Raw genomic sequence first — 24,289 nt, forward strand, 5'->3', positions numbered from 1 at the left:
ATCTTCTAAATGAAGCTGTTGGAGAACCTCAGACTGATCAAAGGTATGACGGGGAAGAAGGGGAGGCAGTCCCAGCCAGAAGAATCAGACCAGCCACCTCCATAAATCAACCTGGGCTGGTGCAACAGGTAGCAGCAGGCCTGGGCCCCCCGGTGGGGGGAGTAATTGCAAGAAGGCGTAGAACTCCAAAGGTGCCTCCGTTGAAAGTAAAATATGGGGGGGGGGATCCCAAGGAGTTAGGATTCTTCCTGGCATAAGTCCGGAGCCATATGGAGGGGATTTTTCCTCGGAAGCAGCCAAAGTTAGATGTGTTACCAGGGCTCTTGAGGGAACAGCTACAAAGTGGATGGTATGATAATGCCCCCCAGCTGATGAATTAGGACCTGTTCATGACTGCACTGCGGGCCAGGTTTGAAGACCCACTAGCTGAACGTAAGGCTAGAATCAGGATGAAGACCATAAATCGGGTGGAGATCAGTGGCCGATTACACCCAGGAATTTAGAGAGCTGGCTTGTCCTATTCGAGGCTGGTCCCAGGGAGCCCTGATAGAAGCTTTTAAAGATGGGTTGAATGAAGATGTTTATCAAAACTGTATTGCCAGAAGAGACCGCAGTGAGCTGTAGCTGTGGTATGTGCTGGCAGGAGAGGTGGGGGGGCCTTGGTTGGAGCAAGTCCTCCCCCACCAGCCCTCGAGAAACCTTAAAACCTCAAAAGGGAGGGATGGCGGCAAAACCCAAGACTACTGCATGCTTCCAATGTGGGAAGGAAGGTCAATGGGATGCAGACTGCCGTGCCAAGCTAGAGCCAAAAGGGCTGCCAGGAGGAGGAAGAAAACCTGGAAAACCCCCAGCAAAGCGAAACGGCGCTTAAAGCAGAGGAGGTTGTAGAGATCACCCCTCTGAAAGGAGAGGAGCTGGGAACTCCAACCTCTTCTTAAGAGAATGAATCCGAATCGGAAGACGACTCACTGGTAAGTCCAAACAAGGGCCCTATGACCATTCCAGTGAGATTAAGGGTACCCATGTTGGGAGCCAAAGGGGAAATATTGGCCTTGTTAGACTCTGGGTGCACAAGGTGCGTAATCAGCTTGGAGGTAGTAGAGAAAATAGGCTTAAGGCTAAAGACTTTAAAAATGCCCATAGCCTTTTGCCAACTGGATGGATCAGTAGCTGGGGGTGGCCCTGCACATTTCATTACGGAACCAGTAGAAATGACGATGGGGAAGCATAGAGAGACTTTGTGTTTTATTGTGGCTCCTGGGATGGAGAACCCCCTAATACTGGGTTTGCCCTGGCTCCAGAAATGGAACCCCCATGTTGAAAGGATGAGTGGATCATTGCGCATACATACTGACCAACCCCCAGAAGGGGAGGGGCAATCTCAACTGAAACCCAAGAATCCCACAGAGCTGGCTTCCACTGGCAACAAGAATCTGAGGGGGGAGGAGAAAATTCCAGAGGAATATTGGGACTTAAAGGAGGTATTCAGTGAAAAGGCCTCGGACGAGCTCCCCCCCCATCGCTCAACAGATTGCAGTATTGAAATTTTGCCAGGAGTGAAACTCCCAAAACTGAAACTGTACTCGATGACACCATGGGAGCTAGAAGAGCTGAGGTCATTTATTGATAAAAATTTGGAACGTGGTTTCATCCAACCTGCTAGGCCCCGAGTAGCAGCCCCAGTATTGTTCCGTGAGAAGAAAGATGGCACTCTGTGTTTATGTGTTGACTATAGAAACCTCAACGCCATTTCAGAGGAGACCATGTACCCCCTTCCCCTTGATGAAGGATATGTTGGCCCACTTGGCCAAAGGGAAATTTTTTACAAAACTCAACCTGAGAGAAACATACTACCGAGTTCAAATTAAGGAAGGGGATGAATGGAAAACTGCTTTTAACTGCCCAATGGGCTGTTTCCAATTGAACGTTCTTCTGTTTGGCCTACAGGGGCCCCCTGCAGTATTCATGCAAATGATAAATCAGGTGTTGCATGAACATTTATACAAAGGGGTGTTGGTTTATCTTGATGATATTCTTATCTACATGGAGACTCGTGATGAACATGTGAAACTAGTGCAATCAGTTCTGGAAAAACTGCAAGCTGCTGAGCTGTATGCAAAGTTGACCAAGTGTGAATTCCATCAGGAAAAAATTGACTATTTAGGCTATCGCATATCACATGACGGCATAAAAATGGATCTGGGGAAAGTTTGTGCCATTTTGGAATGGGTTCCTCCCTGCACCAGGAAACAACTTCAACGTTTCTTGGGATTTGCTAATTTTTACCATCAATTTATCCTTGCTTTTGCGAAGATTGCAATGCCTATCTCAAATTTCCTAAAAACCAAAGGGGAGGTGAAACCGAAGCCTAGTAAACCACTGGAGTGGTCCATGGAGTGCCAAGCTGCTTTTGAGAAGCTGAAACGACTATTTGCTGCTGAACCAGCACTCAAGCACCCGGACATGGACACTCCTTTTGTAATCCAAGCCGATTACGTAGCAGTTGGGTTGGTGTTATTACAAGCAAATGAGATGGGGACTCTGCAACTGTGTGCATACACTTCCCGTAAACTAACTGAAACCAAAAGAAGATGGGCCATCTGGGAAAAAGAAGCTTTTGCAATTTGCTGGGCTCTGTTAACCTGGAGGCATTTCCTAGAAGGGGCAAAACACCCATTTGAGGTGTGGACAGATCATAAAAATTTGGAGTCTTTGAAAACGCCTCGGAAGCTGTCTCCCAAGCAAGTTCGCTGGACGCAGTACTTTAAACGCTTTAATTTTTCATTGAAGTACATTCCAGGGGGGAAGAACTTCATGGCAGATGCTTTATCTAGATGACCTTAATATAATAGTGCTTGCACCATCTGACACTCCCTCTCCTCTCTCTCCTTCTCCTTATCCCTCCCTCCCTCCTTCTCTCCCTCCCTCCCTTTCTCTCCCCCTCTCTTTCTCCCTTTCCTCCTCCTCCTCTCCTCCTCCCTTTCTCTCTCTTTCTTTCTCTCTCTCTCTCACTCTCTCTTTTCCTCTCTCTCCCCTCCCCCCCTCAAATTGGAGGTTTCAGAAATTAAATCCAGTACCTGATATATACAGAGAATGTGCTTTGCCCCTGAATCTCATGCATAAAACATGAAGAATGGCTGCAGGAATTAGGTATGTTTAGTAGTTTAATCAAGAGAAGGACTAGGAGTGACATGATAGCAGTCTTCCAGTATCTAAGGGGCTGCCACAAAGAAGAGGGAGTCAAGCTATTCTCCAAAACATCAGAACTAAGAAACAATGGATAAAAACTAATCAAGGAGGGAAGCAACCTAAAATTAAGTAGAAATGTTCCGACAGTAATACAAATTCACCAGTGGAATGGCTTGCCTTCAGAGGTTGCGGAGGTTTTTAAGAAGAAATTGGACAACCATTTGTCTGAATTGGTGTGGGATTTCCTGCTTGAGAGGGTTGGACTAGAAGGCCTCTAAGGTCTCTTCTAACTGTTATTCACATTGCCACTGATTCTTAACACAGCTCAGCAGGGAGCTTCTTTGCTGATAACCATGGTTGGTTGAACAGAGAAACCAAAGGTGACCAGGAGGCAGAAAAATTTGAAGTGTGTTTTAAAAGTTGCATTCTTTACTTTTGCCCTACTAGGTCTGTAAATCATTTCCAACTTCAGTGCAAGCCACAGATACATGATGCCTAGGGAAAATAAGAACCAAAGGCTGTAAGCTCTGGGGTCCGGCAATAAAACATTATTACCTTAGGCATGCGAAAGTTTTTTTAAAAAAATTACTAAATTTATATGCTGCCCATCTCGCCTAGAGTTCAGCTGCATTGGCAGATCGTGTTATGCCATGCAATAACTTGATTTAGGCTTTCATAATCCTCAACTTACAATTGGTCACTTAGGGACCATTTGAAGTTACAGCCTACCTGGAAAAAGGGAACTTATGACCTGGATCCAAAGATCCAATGCTTCTCACACACATACACACCATGTATTATGACAGTTTTGTCAAAAAACAAACAAACAAACCAACAACAGCAGTTACTTCTCGATTTGGGCCAAACTGCACTCATAATGAATAGTGAGTTTAATGCCAGGCTACTGGCTAGGGACGCGGTGGCTCAGTGGCTAAGACACTGAGCTTGTCGATCAGAAAGATCAGTAGTTCGGCAGTTTGAATCCCTAGCGCCGTGTAATGGAGTGAGCTCCTGTTACTTGTCCCAGCTTCTGCCAACCTAGCAGTTCGAAAGCATGTAAAAATGCAAGTAGAAAAATAGGGACCACCTTTGGTGGGAAGGTAACAGCGTTCAGTGCGCCTTTGGCGTTTAGTCATACCGGTCACATGACCACAGAGACTTCTTCAGACAGCGCTGACTCTTCAGCTTTGTAATGGAGATGAGCACTGCCCCTAGAGCTGGAAACGACTAGCACGTACGTGGTGAGGGGAACCTTTACCTTTACTGAATGCCCACAGCATTCATACCACAAGACTCATTGTAAAATCTAACCTGTTTGTAAAATCTAACTGTCACGACATTCAACTGTAAAGGGTAGGCTCTATTACAGTCATGTCTCAAGGAGCTTCCTATATTCATTTGGATATCATAGTGTATGGCTTAGCTCAGGGGTGTCAAACTCGAGGCCTGGGGGCCCGATGCGGCCCGCAGGGCTGCCTTGGAAACAGTGTTGCCTCTGCCAACAAAAACAGACCTTGGGAGGACAGCAGGCAGCCCTCTCATGCTCCTTTTCCGCTGACAGAGGATTGCAGGATGTTGCAGCTTAAAACGGAGCTTGGGAGCCCCTTTTCACTGGCAGAGAGCTCGGGCCACTACAGAGGCCCCTGACATGATGGACATCGAGCTGCCTATGCCCAGCCTGACTCCCCAAAATCAAACACAGCCCTGATGTGGCCCTCAGCGAAATCGAGTTTGACACACCCCGACTTAGCTACTCAACAATGCATTCAAGTACAGTACAGTTAATCAAGCATTGTTGTCTATTCATTGCAATTTCTCTCCCCTTCTAGGAGTTGCCCCCTTCAGCGGTGCCACCACCGGGACAGGCGGGAGAATCCGGGATGTGCAATGCACAGGTCGCGGGGCTCACGTAATCGCTGGAACTGCTGGATACAGCTTTGGCAATCTACACATTCCAGGTGAGCATCCCAAAGGTGCTTTTTTTCAAGAGGCAACTGGACTTTCTTCGTTGTTGTTTTTTCGTGAAGAGGTTTTACTTCCCATCCCAGAAGCTTCTGATTGAATGGTGGGGAATGGAAAGGTTTATATTCCTTGCAGTCATCTGGTTGTTAGCACTCTCTCTGAAAGCCATTGAGGCCACTTGTAGGCCACTCAAGGACTCTCAAAAAGAGTGCTAACGACCAGATGACTGCATGGAATATAATACTGTAGAAAGGTGCAAACAGATTATTTGGATGCTACTTATCTCTGGGGGAAAAAATCTTTTGCATTCTTCCTTATAGGATACTTGTTACCTTGGGAAGATACCTCTTTCATATACCCTGATAATTTTGCACGGCCTGTGGAAGTGGCCATTGGTGCCAGCGATGGAGCTTCGGACTACGGCAACAAATTTGGGGAACCTGTGCTGGCAGGTGAGATTACTGGTGGTGTGTTCTTGAAATCCAGCTGGTGGGGTGCTTGAAGTTGTGGTTTGTTTTGTAAAAAGATGCTGATTGTGGAAGAATGGGAAGCAGCAGAGGTAGTAGAACAGTGTTTATCAACTTTGGCAGCTTGAAGATGTGTAGACTTCAACTCCCAGAATTCCCCAGCCAGTAATGCTGGCTGGAGAATTCTGGGAGTTGAAGTCCACATATCTTCAAGCCACCAAGCTTCGGTTACTAGGAATTCTGAGAGTTGAAGTCCACGCATCTTCAAGTTACCAAGCTTGGGTTGCTAGGAATTGTGGGAGTTGAAGTCCACACATCTTGAAGCCACCAAGGTTGTGTTGGCTGGAGAATTCTGGGACTTAAAGTCCACGCATCTTCAAGCTGCCAAGCCTGGGCAGGCTGGGGAATTCTAGGAATTGAAATCCATGCATCTTCAAACCACCAACACTAAACTAGAGGGATGTGCAAGATAATGTGGGAATGGCCATTGTTTAAATTCAACCCTCTTCCTTGGCCCAGGGTTCGCACGCTCTTTCGGGATGCGCCTGGGGGATGGAGAGCGGCACGAATGGATCAAGCCCATCATGTTCAGCGGAGGCATTGGAGCAATTGAAGACATCCATGTCTGCAAGGAAACTCCCCAGCCGGGTAAGGATTCTTTGGGATTTAGTGTATATTATCCCAAATCTACAGATAGTTCTCAACAGTTCATTTTGTGACCGTACAAACCGTCAAACTTTCACAGTTTACAACGTTATCACAGTTACACCAGCACTTTAAAAAAAAGTGACATGGTTACTTTTCACTTACGACCATTTCAGTATCCTTGTAGTCATTGGATCAAAATTCAGACCCTTGACAATTGATCAGGGTGGGCTTCAAATTTTTTTAACAGGGGACTCTCTGCCCTAATGACTGGCTGGGTGGGCGTGGCCGGGTGGTCATGTGACTGGGTGGGTGTGGCCAACTCGATGTTGCTTCTTTGCCCTAATTACCTAAAAAACTATATACCAAAAAGTTATTATTTCATACATTTAATAAAAATAAAGACTGGGTGAAACCAGGCTTAATAGCAGTGACTGTGAGAGGGATCTTGGAGTATTAGTGGAGTTTCTGGTGAGTTACGTTGTTCTTATTATTGGGAATTAATCCCCGCGGAGGCTAGTGGCTATGTAATCTGATTTTTTTCAATGGCTCTCCCTTGCAAGTGCTGAGTGGATTGTTTATCTAGCTTGCAACACTTTTACGAGGTGTGAAATGCTCTTGGCTGAATGCCCAGAATTTCAATTAAGCCTATTAAGAGCTTTCCCTTGCTGCTTGTCTTTCTGAGGTTATTGGGAGCTCTCCAAGCCCCACACAGTCTTATCCAGGGGCTCTCCCGAGCCCCTGCGAGCCCCCAGCAGTCCACTCCTGCAATTGATTCCTATTTATGATGGTTGTAGTGTCCCTGGGTCACGTGATGACTTTTTGTAAAATTTCTGACCAGCAAAATCAACAGGAAAGCCAGATTCACTTAACATCCATGTTCCTAAATGAACAGTCGTGGGGGTTCATTTCGCAATGGTGGAAAGAAATGGGGCAAAATTCCCTTGACAGATTACTTAGCGACAGAAATGTTGGGCTCAGTTGTGGTTGTACGTTGAGGACTACCTGTTTTCCAGCCAGAGGCAGCTCCAAACTGAATTCAAGTCTCCATGTCTGAAATTTCACTTTGTGGTTTTCGTCTTTTCTTTTTCCCCAGGGATGGATGTAGTGAAAGTTGGAGGGCCCGTCTACCGAATTGGGGTCGGAGGAGGAGCTGCGTCTTCCATCCAGGTAAACTGAGGAACTTTTCTTCTTTTGATGACCCGTGGCATGGCATAGAGATAACACAGGCAGCTGGCAGTTCAAACTGCCCCTTTATTGCTCCAAATTTCTTCAAACACCCCCTCCCCCACGTTTCTGGCAAGTCCCAGAGTGATGAAACACACACATACACCACAAGCTGCCTCTGTCTGCAAATAGTCCAGTCCAATGTTGTGAGCACCACAGCTGCAAAGCAAGAAATCCAGCAGGGCAAGTCGAGGAGTCCAGGAAGAAAGGGAGCCAGGCATGTAATCCAGAAAAATTGCAAGGAATCCAGAAAAGTTCAAACTCAACATAGCACTCAATACTCCAGGAATTCAGCGTTTGTTCCCGACAAGTGCCCCTCCCCACAGCATCTCCTTAAGGCTCAGTCCCCAGATGTGCCTTGTGAAGAGGGGCGGGGCGCTCTCCTCCGGAGTAGTCAGTCTGCGCTGTTCTCGCCTTCCCACCACTCTCTGTACTCAAGGATCAGGAGGGGGTGATGACCATAGTGATTCACTTAATGGCTGAAGAGGAAGGGATACCCTAAGCCTGCTGCGGTCACATCATGACTCGCTAAACAATGGCAGTGATTCCCCGTCGAAGGGGAAGTGACTTTATAGGCGCACTGAGATCATGCGATGTCTCACTTAATGACCATGATGATTCGCTTAATAACCACGATGATTTGCTTAATGACCGAAGGGGAAGTGATTTCATAAACCCATCATGGTCACATGATGTCTGACTAAACAATGGCAATGATTAGCTTAACCGCTGAAGGGACAGTCACTTCATAAGCCTGTTGTGGTCCTGTGTTGTCTGTCGTAGGGACCTTGATAAGTCATTTAACAACCAAAGAGGAAGTGTTGTCATAGGCCTGTTGCGGTCAGGTGATTTTCCACTTAGTGACCACAGCCCTTAGCAAGAGAGTTGTCAGGCCAGATTGTGGTTGCTAAGTGAGGACTACCTGTACTCTTCCCATTATGGCCTGGTTTCTCCTGTGCCCATTTAGGTGCAAGGTGACAATGCCAGCGAGCTGGATTTTGGAGCTGTGCAGCGTGGTGATGCCGAAATGGAACAAAAGATGAACCGGGTGCTTCGGGGTTGCATAGAAAGCGGAGAAAACAACCCCATCTGCAGCTTGCATGACCAGGGTGCCGGAGGCAATGGTGAGCATGGGAGGAGAAAGGATTTTGAGGTGCTCCCGCCGCAAAATATATCATATCTTAGTTATGGTCATATCTCAAGGACCCCCTGTAAAGACCAAACCATAGAAGTAGTTACTTACTTATTTAGAAATTTATTTATTTATTTAGAAATTTATTTATTTATTTAGAAATTTATTTATTTGTTCAGAAATTTATTTATTTAGAAATTTGTTTATTTAAAAATCTATTTAGAACTTTATTTATTTAAAATTTTATTTATTTACTGGTATTTAGAAATTTATTTATTTAGAAATTTATTTATTTATTTAGATATTTATTTTTTCAGAAATGTATTTATTTATTTAAAAATTTGTTTATTTAAAAAAATATTTATTGACAAATTCATTTATTTAGAAATTTATTTATTGGGAAATTCATTTATTTAGAAATATATTTATTTGTTCAGAAATGCACTTATTTATTTAGACATTTGTTTATTTAAAAGTTGTTTATTTATTTATTTAGAAATTAATTTGCTGCCTATCTTCCCTCCAAAGACATGGGTATCTTTTACCATAAAAAGCATTAGACTCATCAAATTATAAAAATTATTAAACTGAGCAGCAGTGTTACGGCAAATAGTAATGTTAGTTTTGCATGCTGCCTGTATCTCGCAGATGAGACTTCGCTTGTTTGTGCAGCCAAGGTTTCTGGCATGCTGTGGCTTCATGCCAGTCCACTGACCGGGTGTTGGGGACCCCTGTTTCAAATAACTTTCTCATTTTTTTAAGGGAATGTCTTGAAGGAGTTGAGCGAGCCAGCAGGAGCTACTATCTACGCAAGCCGTTTCCAAGTATGTCTTTGCAGTGGTTGATCTACCCTGATTCCCCAATATTTGTATCAAGATTGAATCGCTTTACTTCTTCTGAGTTTCTATCTATCGCTCTTCAACTTGCCATTCAAACAGGAGGAGGGAGGTGGGGAAATGAGATGCTAAGATTTTGTCTATGGACTGTGACAGCTGAATGTGATGACGCGGAGGAAGACATGGAGGCAACACAGCCAACTGATAGTTCGAACTCCCCTTTATTGCTCCAACTTTTCGCCAACCGCTCCCACGTTTATGGCAAGTCTTGGAGCAAAACGCTCACACACATCTCCAGCAGCCTCTGGTTGCGAGTAGTTCCCGCAAACACAGCACGACAGCTTCGAGGCAAGAAGCCCAGCAAGGCAAAGGAACAAGGCAGCAAGAAGGCAAGAAGTCTAGCGAACTCCAGATGTCGGCAACGGCATACAAAACTCCATGAATTCAGCGCTTGTATCAGATACTTGTACAAGTATCTGATACTTGAATTCAGATACTTGTACAAGTATCCTCCCTATAATCTTAAGTGTCAGTCCCCAGGTTTACCTTGTGAAGAGGGGTGGAGCGCTCTCCTCCTGAGTTGTCGGGTTGGCCTATGCTGCTCCTGCCTTCTTTCCACTCTCCATGCTGAGGAATCATGAGGGGGCGACCCTTGCTCGTCACCTGAACGCCGTCGCTCCTCATCTCCACTGCCTGCCCTTTCTTAAAAAATGCAAGTAGAAAAATAGGGACCACCTTTGGTGGGAAGGTAATAGGGTTCCGTGTGCCTTTGGCATTTAGTCATGCTGGCCACATGACCACGGAGACGTCTTCGGACAACGCTGGCTCTTCAGCTTTGTAACGGAGATGAGCACCGCCCCCTAGAGCCGGAAACAACTAGCACGTATGTGTGAGGGGAACCTTTACCTTTTTATGATAATGATCTATCACTATAGTAGTATGTACACTGAGAGCTTATGCACTGGAGATAAATTCCTTGTGTGTCTAACCTCGCTTGGGCAATAATTATAATTCTAATTCTAACTTAATGGTGGCAAGAAAGGTCATAGAATGGAGCAAAACTCACTTCACAAATGTCTTGCTTTGCAACAGAAATTTTGTTCAGTCGGGTCATAAGTCAAGTACTACCTGCATTTAACCAACAGAACACTGGTGCTGTTCATTGCACCTTCTTTCTTTCTTTTGAGTTAGACTCTATGGAGTTTAGCCTGATTGCTCTTTTTCTCTTTCTCTCTCGCGTTGGTTTACTAGTTGGGAGACCCCACTTTGAGTGTTCTGGAAATCTGGGGCGCTGAGTATCAAGAATCGAATGCGCTCTTGCTTCAGCCACGCCGAGCTGATTTTCTGCAACGCCTGGCTTCCCGCGAAAGATGTGCCGTTGACTTCGTTGGCAAAATCACAGGCAACGGGAAGGTGAGAGAAACTGGAGTGGGTGGTAGAGGAACATCAATCTATTGGGTTGGGCGCAAATGAAGGAATGAAGAAAATTCTTCCGCAGGAAATGAGAGAGTAGACCAAAAGATAGTGTTGTCAACATTTGGGTTGGCCCTATCTGATAGCACAGTTAAGGCCTTTCTAAGCATCAAGCCCATGTTAGTATGATTCCAATTGGGACCAGAACTTCTTATTGATAAGCAAGGTGGCAGTTTAAATGAGTCACGTCTGATTTTAGGATCTTTTTGCTACAGTCGTTAATTGAATCACACATTACTACAAAATCCCTATTCCCTCCCCACTCCTGGGAGAGAAGGTTATTACAAAATCCCATTCACTCCCCACCCCACTAACCTGCTTTCCAGCTCCGTTCTCCTGTGCAGGGCAACCAGAGAAGACCCAGCCGATCAGCTGGGACTCGAGAGTCAGAGAATAGATTGGGGGTGGGGCCAATCAGAAGTGGTATTTGCCGGTTTTCCGAACTATTCAAAATTTCTGCTACCGGTTCTCCAGAACTGGTCAGATACCACCTCTGGTGAGATCCCAGCTATGGTAAATGCTGCATTATATTTCAGGGTTTTGAAGAGAATCAAATCACAGTGGATTGTTCAATAAATCCTAGTTAAGCAAACTAGAGTTTGACCTAATGTGTGAATCTGCTTTGAACTTGCCTCTTCTTCTTCCTCTTCCTCCTCCTCTTCCTCCCCCCTCCTCCTTGACAGATTGTTCTGGTGGATGACACGAAGTCCCCGGCAAGTACGGCAGAGGTGGACAAAGGAGATACAGGAGAAAGAGACACCCCTGTAAATTTGAAGCTGGAATGGGTTCTTGGCAAGATGCCACGCAAGGTACGGAAGGGCACAAATGAGCCTCCCAGCATTTAAAAAAAAAAAAAAAAGTCCTGACTAACATTCAACCAGGGATGCTGAAGACAGATTTACTCAATCCTCCTTGAGGGATGTGATCAAGTTTCAGGACTTTCTTAAATTTTGTGGAGGATTCATACATACAGGCAGGGGTGGGATTCTACTGGTTCAGCCCGGTTCAGCTGAACCAGTAGTTCTGAGGATCAGCTGGGAACGAACCAGTTTGGTTTGCTTCCCACGATCAGCTGTTGGGCCCACGCACCTGCTCAGGCACTATAGGCTGTGCTTTATATCCTGTTTTTCAAGCTCAGCTGATTTGCGTGGCACAGCTGTTTAACACACAGGGATTGCTGGAGAAGGTCAGTAGCAAACGCTCTGCGTGCGCATGAAGTGTGCGCTCACCGAACTGGTTGAATTGCACCCCTGCGTACATGTAGTTTTCATCTTAGGACCTCAATTGAACTCAGCATTTCTGTGGCTAAGTGAGACAGTGGTTAAGTGAGTTTTGCCCCATTTTACGGCTTTCCTTGCCACCATTGCCAAGTGAATCTCTGCATTTGTTAAGTGAGTAACACGTTTGTTAAGTGAATCTGGCTTCCCCATTGGTTCTGCTTGTCAGAAAGTCACATGATCCCAGGACATGAGACCATCATAAATATGAATCGGTTGCCAATTTTAATTACATGACCATGGGGAATGCTGTATTGTTCTTGTAAATGTGAAAAATGGCTGTAAATCACTTTTTTTCAGTGCTGTTGTAACTTCAAATGGTCACCAAGCAAACTGTATGGTACTGTTCTGACCCAGGCTTAGCAGAAACAAGAAACAGACTCCATGTCTCAAAAAACCCCTCTTTATTTAGTTACTGTGAATTCATGGCATTCACACACAGAAAAGTCCTGGCAATAATCCTTCCAAGGGTTAATTGCAAGAACAGATCTTATCAGTCCTTGGATAATTGCCAGGCTTCCAGTCACAAACCTGTAAATTAATTCCTGGCAAGGAGTCTCTGTGAGGCACGAACCACAATAAGCAAATCTTCCTAAAAAAAATATGAACTATTGTCTTCTGCAACCACCACTCCCCTTTTGCTCCTATTTATTCCCCAGGGAGAGGCCATTCAGCATCCACGTATGCCTTTCTTTCCGAGTCGGCCCCGTTCCTTAGTTGTCTCCTCTCCTGACAGCTCTATGCATATGCACATCTGGAACAGGCTTCAGCTGTTCTTCTTCCCCAATTATCTCCGACTCCAAAGGTAGCTGGGAAATGCCGGAAATGGCTCTGGCCCCATCTCTGCTTCCGATACAGAGCATCCATCAGAGCCTTCCCCAGACTCCAGGATGGGCCCAAGTTCCTCTCAAACCTCCTCATCATCTGAGTCTGCCACCAGCTCGGCTGGTAGCTGGCGGACCACAACAGGTATACAGGTAGTCAAACATTACCTGTATACCATGATAAATACCAGATTGTGTACCCACTCTGCCTGTACATGCTAACAGTCCATTTGTCTAGGAAGAGAAGGATTGTGATTTGACCGTGATCCAGTTATGGTTGTCCTTGACTTACGTCCACTATTAGGTCAAAAATTTTCATCACTAAGCAAGGCAGTTCGATGAATTCCATCTGATTTTTTTGGCCATGGTTGTTCAATGAACCACTGCAGTTGTTACATAAATCCTACAAAGTTTTCTTTTTCCTTCCTTCTTCCTTCCCAGAGTTTCTCATAACTATGTTTTATTAGCCTGATACCAATGCTTTGCTATGAAACTATGTGGTTGGGCTTAGTTTTGGGGGAGGAAAATAAGCGAAAAAATTGTGCCTCTGCCTACCAGCATCCATCGGTAGTCATCTGGCTAGCATCCTGTCAGTGTGTGAGAGAGTTGAGGACTGTTTGGAAACTGAAAAAGTATGTGCTGTGTGAGCAAGAAGGAGACAGCAAGGAGCCAGGGCGTGGCTTAGTTCAACTGTTCTGTACTAAAGCTGCTTGGTGCTGTGAAACTAAAACTGAAACTGAAACTCCTGTCCTCTGCTTGTGTTTTGCATTTGGAACAGATTTCTTTTCAGGTGGGGAGGGGGAGTAGAACTCCTTAGCATCAGAGCGTGTTAATAATAATATATGAAATACTAATACTTTGATGATCATTTCGAAAAATCCTTAGTGAGCCCCTAGAAGCCAAGAGAAAGTGCCAAGTTTCAAGTTTGTTTCTGGAGATTTTGCGATGATGTGTGAGTGGTATTTCGCTTTTATAGAGAGAGAGAAGATTTCCCTTTGTATTTGATATTCTGATAAACTCATAAAACTGTGGAAGCTTAAAAGAAAAGGAAAAAAAAGAACAGCAAGGAATATTCCAGTAACTTTAATAAGATTATGCATTCTGTGGTTTTCTTCCCACTGCCCAGGAATTTGTTTTGAACCGCATAAACCGAGCCCTTTGCCCTCTGGATCTTCCAAAGGCCCTGAGCGTGGTGGACGCCCTTCAACGTGTCCTGAAGCTCCCAGCAGTGGCTAGTAAACGTTACCTGACAAACAAGGTCAGTTTCTGGATCACGTTGGGCTTTCTTAGGTTGGGGTGCCTATAAAAACTCATCTGCCTAGCTTTAAGAGCTCTGACTTTTTTTGTGATGCGTTTCCAACTTTCCAGGGTAGCCTACAAACTTGGGATTTCCTTATGGTTTCCACTCCACAGACCAATAAGTCTATATCTGCTTAGCTTTTTTTTTAATCACCCAGGAACCTGCTATGACACCTAGATACAGAAAAGATTTATATATTGATTTTTTTCTGTGGATTTGTTCCCATTTTTCTTTCTTTTTTTGTTTCCCGTTTCCCTGGCATAGGTTGATCGTTCGGTGACGGGGCTAGTGGCCCAGCAACAGTGTGTCGGTCCCCTCCACACACCCCTGGCAGATGTGGCCGTGGTAGCCCTTTCCCCCTTTGAAACAGTGGGAGGAGCCACTGCTCTTGGGGAACAGCCAATCAAAGGGCTTATAAATCCTGCAGCTGGAGCCCGGTTGGCTGTGGGAGAAGCCCTCACCAATCTGGTCTTTGCTCAGGTCACCGATCTGAAGGTAAGCCCCGCCTTCTCCAGTCTTTGCAAATCTGTGCTCCCTGCCCCGCTTGTGTTCTACTTTGTCAGGGACTTAGGGCGGAACCAAGGGAAGAAGTGACATCACATACAGTATGACATCATCTTACACGACATGCAGTGACGTCATTCTGACTTGTTCCAGATGTCTGTAGCTCCACTAATGTCAAATTGCTTAGGATGACCATGTTGACTGATTAAGGGAAAGAAAGAAAAAATTTAAATTGAAAGAATTCAAAAACCCAGAACCGATCAATTTCTTTATTGGGATCCACCAAAATTTCACAGCAGAATGGGAAAGCTTTTCTGTTCTCCAGAAATCTTCCTCAAATTTAAAAGATCCAGCTAAATACTTCAGCTCTGATATGTGCATTGTGGTTTAAAAATGTACGCAGAAGCAGTTTATGTTGAATGCTCCAGTTATGAGGGAGGGAAAAATGAGGTTTCTGGAACAAAAGAAAGAACTGAGGTTTATTTCTGCAATAATTATAATTTGATGATTTTGACAATATCACAGCAATATCCTAGTTGGGAGGAACTATCGCCGTACCAGTAAGCCATAATTTTAAATGGGTGCCCAGTTATTAGAATTAAGTTTTCCCAGTTTGCAATAATGAAGAGGACTCAATATTCAGTGAGGAAGCTCCCATAATATCCGAAGGCAACTTCTGTTCCATGGGTTGATTGTTCTCACTGTCAGAAAATTTCTCCTAGGTTGAATCTCTCCTTGTTCAGTTTCCATCCATTATTCCTTGTCTGACTTTTGGGTGCCTTGGAAAATAGCTCGACCCCTTCCTGTCTGTGGCAGCTCCTCAAATACTGGAACACTGCTGTCATGTCTCCCCTGGTCCTTCTCTTCACTAGACTAGCAAAGCCCAGTTCCTGCAACTGTTCATTGTATATTTTAGCCTCCTAATCATCCTGGTTGCTCTTGTCTGCACTTTTTCTAGAGTCTCAACATCTTTTTATAGTGTGGTTACCAAAACTGGATACAGTACTCTAGGTGTGGTCTTACTAAGGCTTTATAGAGTCATTGATGCAACCAGACCTCGGGTTAATCTCTGCACCAAAGTCATCGTTGCAACCAAGCCAGGGGTGGCCTTCAAAAATTTCAGCAACAGGTTCTCTGCCCGGTTGCTGAATGGCCGTGGCCATGGTGAGCGTGGCTTAATTGGCCTCTTGCACCACAGCAGGGAGGGGGCGTTTTCGCCCTCCCTGGGCTCTGGAGTCTTTCCTCAAGCGTCTGGGAGGATGAAAATGGCCTCCCCTAGGCTCCAGAGGCCCAAAACGAGAACTTTTGGGAGGCCTGTTTTTCCCACTCCCCAAATATCGTGTGAGCCCTGCACTTACCTCACATCCAAAAAGGGGTGTGTGGAGACTCAGGGGAGGGGAGGGGTGGAGTGGGCAGGGCCAGCCAGGGGTGGTATTTGGTGGTTCGCCAAAGCAGCCATAATGTTAGCTATGGGTTTGAAGCAGCCCACCCCTGAACCAAGCAATTTGCTTGTCTCCATGTAGGACGTGAAGTGCAGCGGCAACTGGATGTGGCCAGCCAAGCTCCCGGGCGAGGGGGCAGCTCTGGCAGAAGCCTGCAGCGCCATGTGCTCCGTCATGGGAGAGCTGGGTGTGGCGGTGGATGGCGGGAAGGACTCGCTCAGCATGGCAGCCCGGGTTGGCACAGAAACAGTCAAGGCGCCAGGTGAGACCTGGCACATTGCATGTTAAGGCTGCCCCCCCCCCAAAAAACGGGGCTGTTTGCTGGGATCCCTCATCAGCTCATCATCTCTGGGTTTAGGGTTGCGGAGTTTTTCAACGTCACGTGTTTTTTTCCCCCCTCGCTATCTTTATTTCCATGATTGTATTCTTTGTTGCTCCAGGAACTCTGGTCATCTCAGCTTATGCTGTCTGTCCTGATATCACAGCCACCGTCACCCCTGACCTCAAATGCCCCGATGGGAAAGGTAAGGCAAAGAGAATTGAGAATGTCAAGAATTGTTATTTGAAGGTAGTCAAAACAGTGAATTAAAAACTTTGATAAGAGTTTAAGTCCCAATTTAAACCTTTCTCCCTCCCTCCCACCCTCCCTTTTTTCCTTCTTCCTGCATATCCATCTCAAATCATCCCTCCTTCCTCTCTCCCTCCCTCCCTCTCCATCTCTAATCCTTCCATCCTTTCTCCTCCCTCCCAACCATGTCTAATTCTTTCCTCCTTCTCTCCTTCCCTCCCTATCCATCTCTAATCCTTCTTTCCTTTTTCCCTCCCTCCCAACTGTCTCCAATTCTTTCCTCCCTCCCTTGAAAAGCAGCATATAAATCCAAAAAAAGAATAAATGATAATAAAAGGGGTAAAAATTCAGAGCTGTGATGCTCCTTAAGATCTACCAACACTAAGGGAAATTGGCCTTGTGGTTTGAGATTTTTTAAAATCTCAGAAGCCCCTTTCTTCCTTAAACCTTCCCACATCCCCTTCCATAAACATAGGGGCTAAAATTTCCACTCTGTTCCTGCTAATCAGTTTTGGGGGGATTCAAATAGAGGAGGGGACCCTGCCCAGCTTGCAGGCCTCTTGCTGCTCACTCCTATCCAAGGATTCACGGTGAGCACCTGCAATGCTAACTAAGATAAAACAAAAATGGTCATTTCACACTTGTGCCATTGATGTGTATCCTTGGCACCTACATGTGTGGAGCAGGGTTTCTCAACCTTTATAACTTTAAGGTATGGGGACTTCAACTCCCAGAATTCTCCAGCCAATCTGGTGGCTAGGGAATTCTGGGAGTTGAAGTCCACACAAATTAATCTGGCTGAGTAACACTGGGGTACAGAGAAGATAAAACAGAGGGAGATGTTTTATTTTTATTTATTTATTTATTTATTTATTTGACTTGTACGACGCCCATCTTGCCTAGAGGCGACTCTGGGTGGCTTTACAAATTTCCCTGATTCACCAACTTCTTCTCACCTTGGCGTTTTGTAGGGGCCTTGCTTCATGTGGCTGTGAACCCTGACAAGCATCGACTCGGGGGTAGCGCACTGGCCCAGTGCTTCTCTCAACTGGGAGATGCTTCCCCAGACCTGGATGACCCCAGCACCCTTGTTTCCTGTTTCCGAGTTACTCAGGATCTGTTACGAGGTCAGCCTCCTTCTCTTCTCGTTCTAACCTTCTGTTTTTGTAACATCCTGCTGGACAAGGAGGCCTCCGCATTTGGGGGTGTATGTGGGCCTATGAGGTTGGTCTTCATATCCCCGTTTGAACCTGAATTGGCGGAGGAAGAGGAGCCGGAATTGGAGCTGAGGGAGATTGAGGGGACGGCTTTGTTGGCTTGGGAGGAAAATGGGGAGGAGCAGGCCCAGTCAGGCTAGGGGCTTTCAGGATTGGGACGGCTTGTAGGCAGGGAGGAAGTAGGGGGCAGGATGACCAGGAGAGGCTAAGCAGTGAATATGAGAGATGGAGGTCAGGCGATGAGCACCCCCTCCTGATCCTGGAGCACAGAGTGGTGAGAACAGCGCAGACTGACCCGACTACTTAGGAGGGGAGCGCCCCGCCCCTCTTCACAAGGCCCATCTGGGGACTGAGTCTTAAGGAGATGCTATGGGTGGGGGGGAACAAATGCTAGATTTCTGGAGTGTTGAGTGCTGATGTTTGAACTTTCCTGGATTCCTTGTATTCTCTCTAGATTTCTTGCTTTGCAGCTATGGTGCTCACAGCATTGGGCTGGACTATTTTGCAGTCACTACATGTGTGTGTGTGTGTGTGTGTGTGTGCGTGTGTGCGTGCGCGCGCGTGCATGTCATCACTTTGCTCTGGGACTTGCCAGAAATTTGGAACAATAAAGGGGAGGTTTGAACTGTTTGTTATCTCTGTGCCGTGTCTCGAGTCATCACAAAGACATTTCCTTGGGTTTTCCCCATTCTGTGCAAAAGAAAAGTTAGCCTATTACAAGCTGGGTGAAGGGGATAAATGTACATATGTTTTGGGCATTTGATTTTGTCTTTGTTAGGGACAAAGGGGAAGAGAAAGAAGATGTATGGCATTTAGTCTTACAGTTATTGGTTCATATGGTCTAGAAACATCATTCTTAGAAACTACAATAAAGCAGGCAGCTCCAAGAATGATGGATACAGCTGCCCCGATAATGGAACTACGTGATAACCACAGCCACGGCCATGTTTTTTACCCTATAACAGAATAACAGTGTTGGAAAGGACCTTGGAGGTCTTCTAGTCCAACCTCCTGCTCCAGCAGGAAAACCTATACCATTTCAGACAAATGTCTTTCCAATCTCGTAAAAACCTACAGTGTTGCAACACCCACAATTTCTAGAGCCACTGACTAATTGTTCTAACTGTCAGGAAATTCCTCCTTAGTTCTAAGTTGCTTCTCTCCTTGATTAGTTTCCACTCATTGCTTCTTGTCCTGTTCTCAAGTGCTTTGGAGAAGAGTTTTGACTCCGCCTCCTTTCTGGCAGTTCCTCAAGTATTGGAATACTGCTATTGTGTTCTCTTTAGTTTTGACTCATTTTGATTTTCTTCTTTAATTGAGTTGTATTCCACTGTAATTGAAAAATCAAGACTTTGGACGTTCTTTCCTTCCAGATTCTCTTCTTTCCTCTGGGCATGATGTGAGCGATGGAGGACTCCTGACTTGCTTGCTGGAGATGGCCATTGCTGGGAATTGTGGTGCCCATATTGAGCTTGGAGCACCAGGAGTCCAGGGTGAGTAAACTGGGAAGACAGTTAGGGCAGTGGGCGTATGTGGATCAAGAGAGTTTGTGGAAGGGGAAAAGAGGGTCAGATCTATTGGGTGCATGGTATTAGAGAACAGCAGTAAATAAAGCAAATCCTCGACTTATGACCTATGGAACAAAATTGGTTGTTAAGTGATGTGGTCATTAAGCCAGGCATCACATGACTGCATTTGTTTTTAACAGCAATAGCAGTTAGACTTGTATCATCATTATTTCCTTTTAACGACCGCATAATCTCTTGCGGGGTGGAGTCTGAGCAACTGAATGGAGCTGCATGTTTACTGACTGGATGCCCTTCTTGTCGCCAATGTGGAGTTTTGTTCAGCAGATATAGTCTCATTGTGCCCAGAGAGAGAAATATCTGCCTCTGCCGAGGATCGAACTCATAGCCTCCTGATTGTGAGGCAAGAGCTCCACTCTAGGCCATCACACCACTCAGCAGTTAGACTTATATTCCCCTTCATAATCTTTTATAGCGCTTTCTAAGTCAATAGCAGGGTTTTGCCCCCAAAACAATCTGGGGTCTACCGACCTCGGAAGGATGGAAGGCTGAGTCAACGTTAGGATCAAACTCAAGGCTGTGGGCAAAGTTAGCCTGCAATGCTAAATGCGTTCTAACCCCTGTGCCATTTTATGACTTCTTTTGGCACAGTCATTAAACAAATTGCCACAGTCGTTAAACGGGAGATCACATGATCATGATTGGAGACCTTCCCTGTTTGTTTTCCCATTGCTTGTTGGAAACCAGCTGGGAAGGTCACAAACAGAGGGCTCCTGACGTTACAACCATTGTAAATATAATCTGGTTGCCAAGTGCCTGGATCATGGGGAGGCTGTGATGGTCATAAGTGTGAGGACTGGTGGTAAGTCACTTTTTTCAGCACCACCATCACTTTGAACGGTTGCTAAGCAAATTGTCACAAATCAAGGACTCTTGTAGATCCTTTGAAGGGCCGATCAGAAGCAAGGAAGAAAAATAAATATGTGATTGACTTAACCACAATTGAGCCCAAAAATTATGTTGTTAAGTGAGACATCTGTTTAGTGAGTTTAGCCCCATCTTACGACCTTTCCTGCCACAGTTGTTAAGAAAATAATCAGCTGTCAAGTTAGTAACATGATTGTTAAGTGAATCTGGCTTCCTCACTGACTTTGCTTGTCAGAAAGTCACAAAAGGAGACCCTGGGACTCTTGAGACACTGCAGCCGTCACAAAATTTCCTTCCCTCCCCTTCCCTTCTCCTTTTTTCTTTCTTTCTTTCATCCATCCATCCATCATCTGTCTGTCTATTATATCACTCATCTATCTATCTATTGTCAAATGTTTGAATCTTGATGACCTCATGTGAAAAATGATAACTCCATGGTCACGTGATCAAGATTTAACCATTTGGCCAGCGACTCATATTTGTGACAGTGGCACTGTGATGGGATCGTGGGATCGAACTTTTGTGACCTTCTGACCTTGTTGCAGTCACTAAAATGAACTAAGTTGAGCACTACCTATGGGCTTCTTGAAGTGAGTTCCTAGGGGCAGAGAACGAGAGAGAAGAGGGTGAGGAAATGTTTCTAATGATATGGATGCTTTTCTTCTGGTTCTTAGCTTTGGATGTGCTTTTCGCGGAGGAACTTGGATTGGTGCTGGAAGTGCCTCGTGCTGCGGCAGCTGATGTCTGCGGCCGGTACCGGGAAGCTGGAGTGCGCTGTGTGCCTGTTGGATATTCTGGTCCTCGCGGTCCAAATGCCATGGTAAATGCAGAGATGACTAGGTAGAAGAAAGGACTAGGAGTTACGGTGTTAAAAAAGCAAAGGCCACCAGCAGAGATGGAGTAGACAAAAAACTAGCAGGAATATTCAACACTCCAGAAGATAGGCTCAAGATACAGAAGGATCTTGACAGACTTGAACATTGGGTGCTATCTAACTAAATGAAATTCAACGGTGAAAAAAAGTGAGGTTCTACACTTAGGCAAGAAAAATCAAATGCACAGGTACAGCATAAGTGGTACCTCACTCAATAGTAGTAGTTGTGAGAGGGATCTTGGAGTCCTAGTGGACAAACATTTAAATATGAGCCAGCCTTGTGCTGCGGCTGCCAGAAAAGCCAACACAGTTCTAGGCTGCATAAACAGAGGGATAGAATCAAGATCATGGGAAGTGTTAATACCACTTTATAATGCCTTGGTGAGGCCACACTTGGAATACTGCATCCAGTTTTAGTTGCCACGATGTAAACAAGATGTTGAGACTCTAGAAAGAGTGCAGACAAGAGCAACAAAGGTGATTTGGAACCTGCAAGCTAAAACATATGAAGAATGGTTGCAAGAATTGGGTATGACTGATTAGTCTGATGAAAAGAAGGACTGGGGTGACTTGATAGCAGTGTTCCAATATTTGAGGGCCTGCCACAAAGAAGAGGGAGTCAAGCTATTCTCCAAAACAGCTGAGGGCAGGACAAGAAGCAATGGGTGAAAACCAATCAAGGAGAGAAGCAACCTAGAACTAAGGAGGAATTTCCTGACAGAACAATTAACCAGTGGAACAACTTGCCTCCAGAAGTTGTGAATTCTCCAACACTGGAAGTTTTAAAGAAGAGATTGGAAAACTGTTTGTCTGAAATGGTGTAGGATTTCCTGCCTAAGCAAGGGGTTGGACTAGAAGACCTCCAAGATCCCTTCTAACTCTGTTAATCTCTTCTGACCTAGCTCCCCAAACATGACGAACCTTCTGTAGTTGAAACAATGATTTCTATATTAGGAGTGCCAGAAACCCTGGCAAAAAGTTCCTCTTCCAACTTAGGCTAACAAGTCTGTCCGGCAGGGGAGATAAATAGTTGTCCACCACATCTACTCATCTCCGCCCCTTGCTTTTATCCCCAGGGCTAGAGGGGGCTTCACTATCAGCAGTGGCTCTTCTGTCCCAAGGACTGGCCCATAGATTTCCACTGCTTTCCTCTCCTCTGCCTTCTGTGCCTCCGCACATCAGGCACATTGGACTATGAACCTTGCTGTGATTTATAGCTAACTTTATAAACCTAGTTGGGTCTTCAGCTGCTCTGAAACCACAATTTGTGTTTTTCTCATTTGTGTCTATTTTCAGGTCCAGGTCACTGTGAATGGTCAGCAGGTGCTGGCGGAGAAAGTCTCCACTTTGAGGAATTGGTGGGAGGCCACCAGCTTCCAACTGGAAAGACTGCAAGCCAATCCAGATTGCGTGGCTCAAGAAGAGATGGGCTTGTCCAAGAGGATGGAACCCAACTTCACCTTGACCTTCAACCCCCAGGAAGAACTTCCTCTTCTTCAGGAAATGGGTAGGAAATGGACCGGGTCTCCAGAAGAGGTTGAGAAGGAGGATTGTTCTGCCTTAACTCCTCAAGATCTTGGTTTCACACCAGGAAATAGAAATGGGTATACACAGATAACCCTTGACTTACAACCAGAATTGAGCCTCAACATTTCTGTTGTTAAGTGAGACATTTGTTAAGTGAATTTTGCTTGTCAAAAGGTTGCAAAAGGGGATCACGTGGTCTTGGGACTTAAGCAACCATTTTTCATACTTACAACCATTGCAGCCTCCCCATCTTTTGAGACCTTCTGACAAGCAAAGTCAATGGGGAAGCCAGATTCACTTAACAACTGGGTTACAAACCTATCAACTGCAGTGATTCACTTAACAACTATGGCAAGGAAAGTCACAAAATGGAGAAAACTCACCACAAATGTCTCGCTTAGCAACAGAAGTCTTGGGCTCAACACTAGTTATAAGGACTACCTGTGCAACAGTAACATTAATCCAAACTTAATGTCCCTGTTATATTCCTTATTTCCTTTTAAAACCGCCAAGAGGGGAAAACCGCAGAATGTTGCATTACTTATTGTTTAGTAGCATGCTGCTGGATTTTGGCATGCGATGTCTGTAATTCTGGGGAAGATGAAACGGTCACTAAACAAATGGTTGTAAGTCGAGGATTTCCAGTAATCTTTCAAAGAGAGAAAAAGAAGAACGTGGCATGGGTGAGATATGTTGCAAAAGAATGTTTCTTTTATTTTATTTTCTTCCTATCACCAGCCTTGCCTGCTCCCCGCGTGGCCATCCTTCGTGAAGAAGGGAGCAATGGAGACCGTGAAATGGTGGCCGCGTTTCTTATGGCTGGATTCCAGGTGAGTTTGTCCAAACACATGTTTCAAAAATCCTGAGGGATTGAGAGAGATGATGATGGGGGGGGGGGACTTGTCTTTTGAAGCTTCTGTTGGGTTCTCTTCGGGGATACCTTTCCTACCACGCAAATGTCACCCCCGAAGTATCTGGGACAGGGGTGCCAAGCTCGATTTCATTGAAGGCCACATCAGGGTTGTGTTTGACCTCGGGTGGCTGGGATGGTGATAAAGTATGTGGCTGGAATGGGCATGGTCAATTCAACGTCACTCACTGAGGCTCCATTTTCGGCCATGACAGCCTCCTACAGCCTTCTGCCAGCAAAAACGGAGCTTGGGGAGACCACATGTGGCCCACCCAGACTCCGTTTTTGCTGACAGAGGGCTGCAGGAGGCCCTCGTGGCGAAAACGGAGCCCAAGATGGCTGTCAGGTGGAGCTCCATTCAAAATTCAAGAAAGAAATACTTAGACTCTGGGTTAGAGAAAAGATATCTTTTACTGAATTTGAAGTGGTAGCAACCATAGAATTCTGAATCTGGGAAATTAG

At 45.4% G+C, this 24,289-nt stretch overlaps 1 protein-coding gene across 1 annotated transcript in view; it reads left to right on the top strand.

The window, feature by feature from the left end:
- PFAS (phosphoribosylformylglycinamidine synthase) overlaps nt 1–24,289 on the top strand; it is a 56,663-nt gene that overhangs the window by 19,535 nt on the left and 12,839 nt on the right. Inside the window, exons 9-25 of the mRNA XM_026683911.2 lie at nt 5,019–5,147; nt 5,472–5,603; nt 6,138–6,266; nt 7,360–7,433; nt 8,458–8,614; nt 9,385–9,446; nt 10,710–10,871; nt 11,615–11,740; nt 14,159–14,290; nt 14,597–14,827; nt 16,360–16,540; nt 16,719–16,802; nt 17,818–17,973; nt 19,437–19,556; nt 21,191–21,336; nt 22,687–22,897; nt 23,656–23,747. Of these exons, the coding sequence (XP_026539696.1) occupies nt 5,019–5,147; nt 5,472–5,603; nt 6,138–6,266; nt 7,360–7,433; nt 8,458–8,614; nt 9,385–9,446; nt 10,710–10,871; nt 11,615–11,740; nt 14,159–14,290; nt 14,597–14,827; nt 16,360–16,540; nt 16,719–16,802; nt 17,818–17,973; nt 19,437–19,556; nt 21,191–21,336; nt 22,687–22,897; nt 23,656–23,747 (2,324 nt within the window). The remainder of the gene's footprint in view (nt 1–5,018; nt 5,148–5,471; nt 5,604–6,137; nt 6,267–7,359; nt 7,434–8,457; nt 8,615–9,384; nt 9,447–10,709; nt 10,872–11,614; nt 11,741–14,158; nt 14,291–14,596; nt 14,828–16,359; nt 16,541–16,718; nt 16,803–17,817; nt 17,974–19,436; nt 19,557–21,190; nt 21,337–22,686; nt 22,898–23,655; nt 23,748–24,289) is intronic.

This window comes from Notechis scutatus, chromosome Z (genome assembly GCF_049901735.1).
Source record: "Notechis scutatus isolate UNSWTSFEM ecotype Mainland chromosome Z, rNotScu1.2, whole genome shotgun sequence".
Lineage (NCBI taxonomy): Eukaryota > Metazoa > Chordata > Lepidosauria > Squamata > Elapidae > Notechis > Notechis scutatus.